Source organism: Scardinius erythrophthalmus (genome assembly GCF_964197995.2).
Source record: "Scardinius erythrophthalmus genome assembly, chromosome: 5".
NCBI lineage: Eukaryota > Metazoa > Chordata > Actinopteri > Cypriniformes > Leuciscidae > Scardinius > Scardinius erythrophthalmus.
Window position 1 is genome coordinate 16698250 of NC_138225.1, and position 12590 is coordinate 16710839.

Consider the following 12590-nt stretch of genomic DNA (forward strand, 5'->3'; position numbering starts at 1 on the left):
TTTGTAACAAGTGATGTATTGATTTGTTTGAGTGCAGATAAGGCTGTGAATGTTTGAGAAAGGAATGGAGGGATGACCAGTAGTTGATGGCAGCAGATGGAGTTCAGAGGGCAGGTGGTAGATCGGTTGGAAACTTCAGCCTCAGAGAATGGTGTGGCTGCTGATGGCTAGCACCTTTTTTACTGTAAAAAGTGACAGTCTTCCGCAGTGAGAAAAGTGTTGTGCGGAGGTGGAAGAAGAGAGAGGAGAACGACATGAGCAGTTTCCAGGCGTATAAACTGATGATCATGGTGTGTTGGTATAAGTGGCTTCTGACACTTCTGTTAAGATGAAAAAAGGCCCTTCTGAAAAATGTAACTGCTTCTCTGGGGTCATCTTTTTTTGTTGCTTTTGTCCTATTTGTTTTGACTTTCTGTCAGCTCTTTAAGAGCTCAATTCTTCTGCCACTTGCCCATTTCATCAGTTTGGTTCGGCTTTAACTTCACCCAGTCCAGTTTGCATAAATATTTACAGCAATTCTAGATTTTTTTTACTAAATTTGTGAGTGAGTGCGCTCTGTGAGTGAGTGAGATTTAATACTAATATTTAAAATGAATAAATTCAGCATTTATATTTAGCAATAATGTCTTTATTTCATAAAAAAAGTTTAATCTTAAATGCAAAAAAGTGATATCGTAAAATCTTTATAATTCATTTTTTTGGGGCTGCATGTGTAAGTTTTCTTTGGTTATTTGTAGGACACAGTATTTTATAGCCAGAGCTCCAGAATATGCCATTTGTCTATTTGCACAAAATGTACTGTATGTGAAATGACTGCATTTGCTAGATATAAGCTAATTGTGCTTAAAATATACAATATTATAGTGTTTTGAGGTAATACGCTGTGCAATGCTTTTTGCTTTGTTTCAGATGTGCTTATACAGATGTTCAGGAACTGTTGGGAACTGTTTCCCTCTCAGCTTCAATATAGAGGACTTCAATATAAAATCACATTTGCATAATGAATTATACTAATGCTTTTAAGTAAAAATATTGATAAGTAACAGCCAGATCAATAAAATGATTTTCTATATATCTCAGCTCAGTTAAGAGGTGCATTGATTTGTTTTATGTGATGGCCATCTAGTGTTTGAACAGATGCATCACACATAAAAAATGTTTTAGTGCTTGCAGTTATTTAAAATCTAGAAAAATTAGTAAGTGAGGAGATGTACATGGAGTAAGGATGAGCATATCAAGAAGATATGAGGATGTTTAAATGAATGGGTCATAGTGAAATGCCTGCAGGAGAAATATAATAAAATGTATTGAGTTCAGACAGGGAGGAAATAAGGACATCCTAACAGTCGATAGAACTTTGTGTCAGTGAATGCAGTTGTTGTCACGATTATAAAGTTATCATAAAACAAGCACACAGATTCTACATTCCCAAAAGTATGCAAGTGATACACATTTCCACAAATTCTTCCATTACTTGGTTCAAAATTGCAGCAACAACTGTTCTGGTGCAAATTTAACCCATGTCTATAATTCAAACTGACATTAAGTAGCATTGAGCGTACCTACAAGGTTATATTCTTCCATGATTATTCACTTAAATGGGCCAATGTTACTATAAAGCCAAACAACATCAGTACTAATTTTACACAGTGCGGTGTTACATAAATAGGTACTGTGAGTTCCACAACTGGACAGAAAAGCCTAAAGTTGTATAATACATCAGCAGGAATATCTTCAACCTTTGCTAAGTGGAGCCTTGACAATAGAACACACAAACAGCCTGCCAGATACAGTACCCTCAGTGAATTAGCCAGGTCACATATAATCACCAGCGCTCTTAAAAACTAAAGAAAGCAAATGGCTCATTATCGTGAAGACCAAGAACGTTTGATTTTCACTGCCCACACCCGCATAGCATCCATAACAATAAACAAAATCTCTGTTGCACTAACAAGCATTCTTTTGACTTAATTAGTGCTTCTGGTGGGTACATAAGAGATACAAATTCAATGTTGCTCTAATGTGTTCTATGCATGCTAAACAAGTGGCGAAATTTGATTTAGAAAGACAGAGACCATATAAGTTGCTTATAGAAAATGTCTTTGACATTGAAACAGCAAGGGTGCATAGTCATAAAGTGTGTTTGCGGAGATTAAAGGATGATATAGTGTGCTAGGAAGTGACTGTTTCAAATTGGCAGGGCTTGCCATGCTCCTTGCAACTGGAGCTCATTAAAGAGAAAGTTCTCACTCCATCATCCCTTCTGAATAATGAAAAGGGTGCTTTGCTATAGTCTTTACAGGTTTCACCACAAAAGCAGCACCCTAGGGCCCTATTAATTGTTTAGTAAATCTTTATCATTCGAACATGAGCAGTTATGGTAGCTTTGGGTGTAATTGTTAAAGTTGGTTTTCTATTTTTCAAACTTTGTGAAAATCCATTTGTTGGTTTATGTATTTGTTTTGGTTAAAATAGAGTAAAATGTTATTTAGTGCTTGAAACAGAGAGACAGAATCCTAAAGCGTCACATTCTCTGTCCTCTTTCAGGAGAGGCTTTTTTCAGCCCATTGGTGAAAAGATAGTTGTTTTTGTTGGGTATTTTCTTCTAATTTTTGTATTGTGGTATTTTCTTCATTTTAGAAGTACATCTTTAGCATATGTTATTAATTCCCTAAGCATTTATTCAGCCATCAAGCAATATTTTATACTTAATCACTGCTGATAATGGGATCTGCCCTGAAACTGGCAGATGAATCAGTTCTTGTGGGTGTATGTCTGAGGATATTCAACACCTTACATGTACTCGCACGTTCAAATATATCGGCATGAATACACATAAACTGATTAAAATACACAAACATACTGTGGAACATATTTTCCATACCATTGTTTTGCAGCGAGAAGGTAGTGACATGTAAACTAGCAGTATGTGATTGCTTTTGTGTGTAGGTCAAGAAGTATAGGCTAATTAGATTCTGTTGTGAACTTCTTGTTTGTGTGTGTGTGTGTGTGTGTGTGTGTGTGTGTGTGTGTGTGTGTGTGTGTGTGTGTGTGTGTGTGTGTGTGTGTGTGTGTGTGTGTGTGTGTGTGTGTGTGTGTGTGTGTGTGTGTGTGTGTGTGTGTGTGTGTGTGTGTGTGTATAATGAAGACCTGGTCCTGATTGTGTGATGCATGCTGAAGTTAAAATAAATGCTGCTGGTTAAGTGGTTGACTTTTACCCTAAGCTACACTCACTTATCACCATTCTGATAGGAGTTTGGCATGTTCAGGAGTTTGGCATGTGGAATAGTTTGTCTGGTCACATCCATAAATGTCATCAACTGTTTATATATATATATATATATATATATATATATATATATATATATATATATATATATATATATATATATATATATATATATATATATATATATATATAATTTTTTTTTATTTTATTTTTTTCAGTATATACAGAAGCAATTCATTTGATCCTAAATCTCAGCTGCACTATGATTATTCTGTTTAAGGATTGACAATTTTTATTTTTATTTTTTAACCTGTTATGCAGTACCTTTTTTATATATATATTTTTTTTATATGAATATGCTTATGGTGTGTGTTTGTTAAGATAGCAATTAGTAAGGAAATTTAATAAAATGAAAATTTTAAATTTAAACTTTTATTAATTACAGCTTCAATAACAGGATGGGACCTAATAGGATGGATATAAAGACATTGATCAGGAAGGTGAATTCAGAAATTCAGATTTTTGTATTTATAGAAGCTTTTAGTGTATTGAAGATTCTGGCAAAAAATAATATCAAAATAGTGAAATTAATAAATTTTATTTAATAAATGAACATTTATAAAATCACCCCATTGTTCACTTTATTATAACAACATTGATTTCCATTTTTTATACTTTTTCTATTAAGACATACGTTGGGACATAAACATGTACTGCATACTAGAACGACCATACACATGGCATATGTTTATTGCTGTCACATAATATATGATAAGCAGTGTCTTCATGCTCTCTCTGTTAAAATCCGACTCACTAATATCTGTATCTCTGGGAGCTTCTCGCTCAAGTTGTCAGATCTGATTGGAGTACAATCCTCTTTCCACATACCTGCACATTACACCCAATCTCCCACTGACACTGGTAAACGGAGGTTGCTATGGATACACACCTTGCCTTGAAGAGTTGCATAATCTTCTCACCGTCTCAGGATACCTTGAGTGACAGGAGAACCCCGCATCCAAGGGGGAAGCAGGAAGAGGAGGAGCTTCCCACTCAGTGCAATACTTAGTATTCCATCCAGGTCTCTGTGACATCTCTCACATCTGCATGGCCAGGTGATGCCTGTGAAGAGTGGGGATTGATTGCTGAGATTCATTATTACGAGCTGCTCCGCAGGGATCCCAACCTAGTGACTGCAGTGCAATGGCCAACTCTTCTACTGCATTCTCTCCATTTCTACTGCACCATTTATTTGTTTAAACACTTCTCCCTAAGGGAGATTTTTTTCCCTGACACGTTTTCAGAGACAAGGGCATATAAGACCGTATAATAAACACTGGATTATTAAACCCATCCAACGGAAGGGAGCAGTTCAATCCAGTGTTGCGCTTTCTCTCTCTCTCTCTCTCTCTCTCTCTCTCTCTCTCTCTCTCTCTCTCTCTCTCTCTCTCTCTCTCTCTCTCTCTCTCTCTCTCTCTCTCTCTCTCTCTCTCTCTCTCTCTCTCTCTCTCTCTCTCTCTCTCTCCCCCACTCCATTATCCTTTCGATGGTCAATGCGTCATGTTTGGAAAGGATGGAGTGTGCAAGGATGGAGGAGTAGGAGGGGGCTACAGAGGAAGAGAAAAGAGAGGGAATAGAGGAGAACAGGTCAGAGGAGTACAAATAGAAGACATTGGGAGAGAATCAGGGAAATCTTTCCTCTCAGTTTTTCATTTGTGACCAAAAAGACCTAAAACAAGAGAAAGATGTAGTGGTAAAATGCAAAGATCAAAATGTATAATTTTTCCCATCTGCTTTCCATTATTCCTCGTCAATTCCAGTGCTTTGCCTTCGCAGCAACTCTCAACCTCTTTCTTCAGCATGATTTCCTGAATCTTTTGTTTTTCCTTCTCTTTGTCAGTACGTACTATCATTCATGTTGCTTCCATCCATGTCTTTTCTTTCCTCTCACTCTCTCGCTCTCGCTCTCGCTCTCTCTCTCTCTCTCTCTCTCTCTCTCTCTCTCTCTCTCTCTCTCTCTCTCTCTCTCTCTCTCTCTCTCTCTCTCTCTCTCTCTCTCTCTCTCTCTCTCTCTCTCTCTCTCTCTCTCTCTCTCTCTCTCTCTCTCTCTCTCTCTCTCTCTCTCTCTCTCGGGGTTCTTCAAGACAGTGCCGCTCTGCTGCTCTACATCACAGCTACTGTTTCCCACTCTTCTCTCCTCCACTTAGCTTCGCTCCTCTTCTCTTTGCTTCTCTCCACTCATTCAGACCGCATGCTCCCCGTCATCTCTGGCACTGTTGGGTCTGCGTGGCCAGTGGAAGTAGACCCGGACACCCTGTATGGTCTGAAGGTGTTTTCCCGTTCCTGTGGATCTGTGGGGAGGGGAGGGAGGGCAGGGAGGGGGTGCAGGTGAAGGGCTCCGTGTCGCGGGAAACAGGTTGCGCGGCTTTGCGGCAGGAGCTGAGGAGGGTCATGCTTAATGAGTTAAGAGGATTTCGGACAGAGACCACTCGTGCATCGCAGCCCCAATGTGGGGCCCTTTTCCGGATGGCGGGAACGTCCGGCCAGGAGCGACGAACCAGCTGGATGCTCCTCGGCCACTCAACTGGACCATACGGAAACTGTGTCATGCAGCCTTCCTTCCGTCTGTGCGCCTGCTTAAGGTACCCTTGGGATGGGTAGATGGGGGGGAGGAAAGAGACGATGAGGTCTTTTTAAGAGAAAAATGCATAGGAAATATTTATTTTGTCTTCTACTAATTGAATTAGTTGTTGAAAAGACTGAAATAGTGAACAAAAAGACTTGAAAGCTCTTTTTTAAGCAGATTTTGAGTTTATCTGATACATTGTCCCTCTTGAAATGAGTTCTGTGACCTATGGGATTGATTCTCTAAAGCATTTTCGTCTTCTCAGAAATTCACTGCTTCATAGAGCTTTTTCTTGCAGTGCTCTGAACCAACTAACTTCTCCGTCTTTTTTGATAACGACAGGTACTCTGCTCATGTGGAAGTATATTCCAGCTCGAACTGTTGAGGTCTAGCAGCTAAAATAAAAATTACATCACGTGGTGTGCAATAAGTGCTGTCGGCCTCTCAAGTGTAATGCTTTATTGCTTGCCCACAAATCATTTACAACTTGGACATGCCTTGCATTACTAGCATAGCGTTTCACATGAATCAAAAACGTATCAATTGTTTGCATGATAAAGATTACCTTTGCTGTGATATTTTGCTCAGAGATGTTAGCTAATAAGTAATAAAGCTTTCCTGCACACTTGGGACCATGGTAGTTGCTTTATGAGAGGGAAAGCTCCTAAGAGATCTCTGCTGGTAGTATAGTAATGTACCCAGTATGTAATGTAATTTCTTTTTTGTATTATTGTCAGTGATGTTATATACCTATTTTCTGCTCGTATTATAGCAACAGTACAGTATAGATAGGTCACAGACAGTGCTTTCTTATGTTTAGCGTTCTCAGGGGTGAAATCATCCCTCGGTCATGACTCACAGAGTAATGAGTGGATCATTATGTTCTTGATTCAGTTTTTCAGCTCTAAAGGTGTAGTATTAGAGAGAACTGTGCTTTTCGTCTTGGCTGTGAAACACAGAGGACTGGTCCTATTCAGGGTTCCAGACAAAAGAAATGACTACGGTGTCAGTAGCCGGGTTTCCATTACAGATCTGCACAAAACTTTTGCGATATTTGCTATATGTTGATAAAAAATTATTGCAAATTGACTGCGTTGTTATGCGACTAAAATATAATTTTTTCTTCTCGCAATAAGTCATTCCAAAAATCATGGCAACAGATGTCAGTAGGTTTAAGTATATCACAGCCACTGCAATCGAAGATGTAGGCAATCCAAGCATTAATGACCAAGCAAAGCCCCTTATACTTGGGAGCGGCCACGTATGAGGTGTGTCTGGGTGTTTCTCCCTTCAATCTGCTTCGAGGTCATGATAAATTGTGGCATTTCTTTGTTGTTTAGAATCCAGTATTCCTGTAATTATTTTGTTTTTTATGAGTTTAATAAAAAACTCTGTCTTGTCTTCTGTCCAGTCATTCTACGCCATCTTTAAAGAATGATCGACTTTTACATACGCCATGCAGGTGACCTGTAAATGCGAAATAACTTTTCATTGCATTTTTGCGAAAAATTCCTTTTTCGAATTGCCTGAAAAACCACCTCATGCGAGCGTAAACACTTTTCTGCGATTAAAGGGGCGTTTTTGCGAAATTGACATTTGACATTCCATTTTCAATTTCAATTTGCGCAATTTGAAGGGTTATGTTAACGCAGCTATTGACTCCTAAAATGAACAACAACAAAAAATAGGAGCCAAATGACCTTTAGTTGACATATTACTCATTTTCTTGAAAAATATGGTTAAAAATTGCTTCAGTTCACTAAGTGAGTTTCTTACTTACACAAGTCTGTGTGCCCCTGCATTTTAATATGTAGACTGTGATGATTTACTGTAGGCTAAGTTGTATAAACTACTAGGGTGTTTTCTATAAGAATTTCATATGAAGTTGTTCCAATTTGATGTTGTCACTCTAATGGTCTTGATTGTTTTTGTGTAATAAATAAAGTAAACTGTTAAGATGGTTTAGGTTCCAGCATGTAACTCAAAGGCCTAGTCCGTTCAGCCACAATTGCACCTCATATGTTAGACAGTAAAAAATTGTAAAGTATGAATGTTTTAAGAAAGCCATTATTAATTAATTACAATAACTAAACTCGTGAATGTTTATCTTTAATTACACAACATGAACAACCAATCAGTAAATGGATTCTCACAAACCTTAAGTAATATCCAGCGTATTTTGCAATGCTGAAGGAAGCTATTTTTTTTGTGAATGTGTGAGACTTCTGATTCAACAGTCATAGATAAATAACTAGAAAAATAGCAAAGTAAAGTAGTAAACAGTAGTAAAGAGTCAAACTCCACACGTGTTCATGATTACGATCAAAAACAACTGTTTTTGTATAGCTAAAATCACTGGAAGCGGATAACACCAGATACCTCGCACATTTGAGTTACAAATGGCCAACTTCACAGGTTTTCATGTAAACAAAAAGAGTCACAGTTCTAAATGATACACTGTTTAAGTTAGTCTGATTCAAACCGCTAACATGTTCAATGCTGTCTCGATGTTGAGTCTTTTTGAGTGATTCATTAAAAAGAACCCATTCAAAAGAACCGAAGTGTACGACATCCGAATGTTCGCAAACAGAATACCGTTGCTAAACTGTTTGGAATTTATTTCTACTCCTGAGCGAAGAACAAGGGAAAGATTTGCCATGAGTAAACCTGTCATTTGTTCACAAATCAGACATAACAGCCTGTCCTGTGCTATGTGAGACAAATGCATACGAACAAGTACAAAGCTTTCCATATGATGTCCAATGTACCACATTAACTAGAAATTAAAATATTGTCACATGTTTTATTTGTTTTGTCGCCATTGGGAATATTTTAGTTGTGTTTTAAAGCCTTGATAGTCATGCAAGTATATAGTGTATAGTAAACATCGACTCTTTGCTTGTGAATTTGAATTGTAAAAGTATGAGATGTGGTTGTGTTTTGCATAATACATTCTATTGCTGAGTTACATAACAGTGATGGTGGGAATTTAGATCGATCATGGTTTAGCAATGGAGCATATTTAACCCACAGTATGTGTTGGCTTCAAGGTAAATGTTTTTGAGTGAATGTTCTGGGTTAGAGGGCAGATGTGGTATAAGCTGCAGGTGCTCTGTGTAGGTGACTGACCAGAGGAGTTAAAGATTATAAGAGTTGGACAGACTCTTGACTCCGCCCTACAAATGAGATTATCTCAGCGATGAGTAAACAGCTGTATGTTTGTCCAGCTCTGCTGAGGTGTAGTTTGCCAAATTCCAATAGTGCACTGAGGTGGCGGATATTTCACTATTTGTGCGTGTGTGTGTGTGTGTGTGTGTGTGTGTGTGTGTGTGTGTGTGTGTGTGTGTGTGTGTGTGTGTGTGTGTGTGTGTGTGTGTTCAGTTCAATAGCTGGCAGGCCACTGCTATTCAGCATAGCAACACTGTCAACCTTCCGGATGTAATGAAAATACCTCAGAGCAAATGAAGGTTTGTGATTGATGTGGTTCAATCTGTCATCGCACTGGAGCTAATCTAATTTGCTGATGCCTTTGTTTGGTTATCATGGAACACTGGTAACGAATCAGATGCTTTGGCACTTTGCACCAATTTCACATGGTTTGTATTCAGTTCTTCAGTATATCACCAATTTTGTTTCCGTAGAAAAATAAAAATATACCAGCTTGGAATTCAAATTTTTGGGTTGTGCGTAGGAATGTATCTTTAGGTAATGGAGAGGAAAAAAAGTATGTATGCTTGGAGTTCAGAATAAAGGCTTATTTGCTGTTTTTGCAAGTTACAGCAATGTGTTGGATTTTTCCCGTTTAGCAGTTGGCACTGGAGTATGGAAGCTTGTTTCCGCCATTGAATTAAAAATAAAAAAGGTAATTGTGACTTTATATAAACTCACAATTCTGTCTTTATAACATGCAATTGCGAGCTTTTATCACACAATTCTGAGAAAAAAGTCAGTCCTTTATAAAAAGTTTATATCTTCTATATTTTCTGTGTGTCCATGTTTAACTTTAAGTGGGCTCACTGATCGAACTGTTGCATAATTTGCACAAAATGTTTATGTAAAGTTTTGTTACAAATTTCATGATTCATTTAGCAATTGACAAAAAGGGATGTGTGCAATTGGATTAGATTGTCCTCAGCAGCTCAGTATATTGTTTAAAGACATCTGTCATTTATGTGATAATTAAGATGAATTACATTTGTGGGCATGTTCAATGCTGGATTGAAAATCCAGAGTGGAAACATTCCTATTATATACAGTAAATGTAAAAGTTTCATATGTCTTATGTAGGCTATTTCTTGTATTCACTAGCCTGAGTAAACTCATTATGTCAAATGAGATATTCAGCATGCATAGCTCAGAATATTTCATTGTCATATTTAATTATTTATTGTCAGTTTATTCTAAATTATGTATTACTATTTGCATTAATATTTAAGATTACAAGAGTTACATTATCAGTATTAAGAAAAGTATTTAATCTGCTCTATGATAATCCAAGTCTAAAGACAAATGCAGTCTTCTGGCTCTCCTCATGGTGCTTCAGAAGAATGAAACCACATCTCAACAGCAAATGTCTTCAGGGTTGGTGGCAGGTGTTAGGACTATATACTGTATATTGAATATTATCTCAGTGACACACTCTGACAATCTCATCTCTCCCTCATTCTCTCTCTCTCTTTGGCTCACGCACATGTCTCTTGTTTCTCCTTTCTTTCTGCACTAAAGCATATTTACTTTAATATACTCAATGTGTGGAAAAGGGATTGATATAGTGATGAAAGACAGATTTTCAATTCTGCTGTACACTGCAATTAAGCACTTATTCTTTAGAGAATCAGCGAATACACAAATAGCTACCTAAAGAAAATACTCAAAAGGATTAAAGCACACACATTTGTTTCATGCACTGACATCTCAGCAACTTGGATTTACAGATGTATAACTCAATTAAATTAATATATTCCCGTACAAGACATGGTAATAAATGTTTTAGCTCCCTAACAAGCCAAATCCTTGTAAAACTTTTCAGTATTGCTCTAGGAGAAGTCATTTGCACATCTAATTAGTCTGTTTTCAAAAATGTATTTAATGTGAATTTTATTTTCACATTTTCTCTTTGGTTTTGATTGTATGGTGAATTTCAATTTATAAATTGAAAATACACTTTGCACTAAATACACACCACTATTTTCGGGCAGAGAGGAATTAATTTGTTAAATTGTTTGTTTGTTTGTGTGTGTGTGTGTGTGTGTGTGTGTGTGTGTGTGTGTGTGTGTGTGTGTGTGTGTGTGTGTGTGTGTGTGTGTGTGTGTGTGTGTGTGTGTGTGTGTGTGTGTGTGTGTGTGTGTGTGTGTGTGTGTGTGTGTGTGACAATTAATGTAAACTGCTGAAGCAAACTCTTGTAAATGGAAAAGGGGACATCTAATGATTGTAAGCAAGCAGACTGATGCCTTGTAATAAGAAAATGTTGAAAACTGTATAATGGTTATATGTCTAGGCTTATGCAAAGTTTGATGCTATAATCTTGAGTCTATAGCAAGTCTGACCCAGATTTTAGAGGTATTGTGCTTCAATTCTGGCCTCTGCTGTTTGTGGATTGAGAGCTTCTGCATTTCATGAGAAGTTAGATGCATGTCAATAAATGTATTATAAATAATTCACAGGGTCCTTATTATTCACTTAATCAACATAAAAGACAGTCTGGTAAATCTTCCCATACTTGAGGAGGGAATTTCTGAAGCAACGGTCTTTGATCACAGAGATTTTGGACAACAAAAGCCTGACCTTCTTTTGATAAGTGATGCTTGTTTTTTACATGTAAGTCTATGCGAAAACATCTTCATGTCTAAATGAATAAAATTTGCATTGCTTTAATGAGTCAAATCGTGCAAATCTGAGCCGAAAAATAGTACCAACAGCTTGAAGTGCATCTGTCTGACTTTGTGGTTCAAAAAATGTCTCTTAAAAGCTTGGACAATCCTTCTGGATTTTGATCTTTATTCTTTTGAATGTTAATAGCAAAACATAAAAAGCAGTAGTTCTCATCTCAATGAAACATCTCATCATTTACTCACCCTCATGTCGTTTCAAACCTGTATGACTTGCTTCTGTGGAACATAGAAGTTTTGAAAAATGTTTTTGTCCATACAATGAAAGTCAATGGGGTCCAAAACAATTGACTTTTATTGTATGCACCAAAAAAAGAAGCAATTTAATGAGAATTTGAATTTTTAGTTTAATTATCCCTTTAAATTTGAGAGTCTGAATGAATTTTCTACGATTGCTCATTACATTATCTTTAGGTTTAATCTCAAAGACAACATTTTTAAACATATTTAAGTCTTTGAGCAGTAAATCAGTTTGATTCTGGGCTTTCAAAGTACATAGAATTCTTTTCAGAGTTTCTCAAAGGTATTTTAAAAATAATTTTGGTTTAAAATAAATGAGCACCATGTGCTTTGATTTACATAGTCTTGAATAAAGGATAAAAAAACATTGCATCACCAAGCAGCTCCTTCTGGTTTGCTGCCATTTCCCTGGAAAACATGAACGTTTTCAGTGATGAGGTGAAACGGGACAGTCTTCCCTCCTTTTTTCTAAATGGAGAATTTGGAATTAGCCTCCCTCAATGGGAAAAATCGTGAATGGGCTCTGAATGGGACTGGCCCTTTGAAGTTGGCCAGAAGTAAAAAGCTTCCCTCATCTTTAAAATGTGTGGTTAAATGTGCCGCATAG

At 37.1% G+C, this 12590-nt stretch overlaps 1 protein-coding gene across 5 annotated transcripts in view; it reads left to right on the forward strand.

The window, feature by feature from the left end:
- The window catches only part of trpm3 (transient receptor potential cation channel, subfamily M, member 3), a gene marked incomplete at both ends in the record, with an annotated part of 154168 nt that overhangs the window by 32139 nt on the left and 109439 nt on the right, over positions 1-12590 (forward strand). Inside the window, one exon of one of the 5 annotated variants that reach the window (XM_081365730.1) lies at positions 5737-5871. The exons of the other annotated variants lie outside the window; for them this stretch is intronic. Coding sequence (XP_081221856.1) covers positions 5737-5871 — 135 coding nt within the window. Of the gene's footprint in view, positions 1-5736; positions 5872-12590 lie in introns of those variants that run through there. 5 annotated transcript variants of the gene reach the window in all.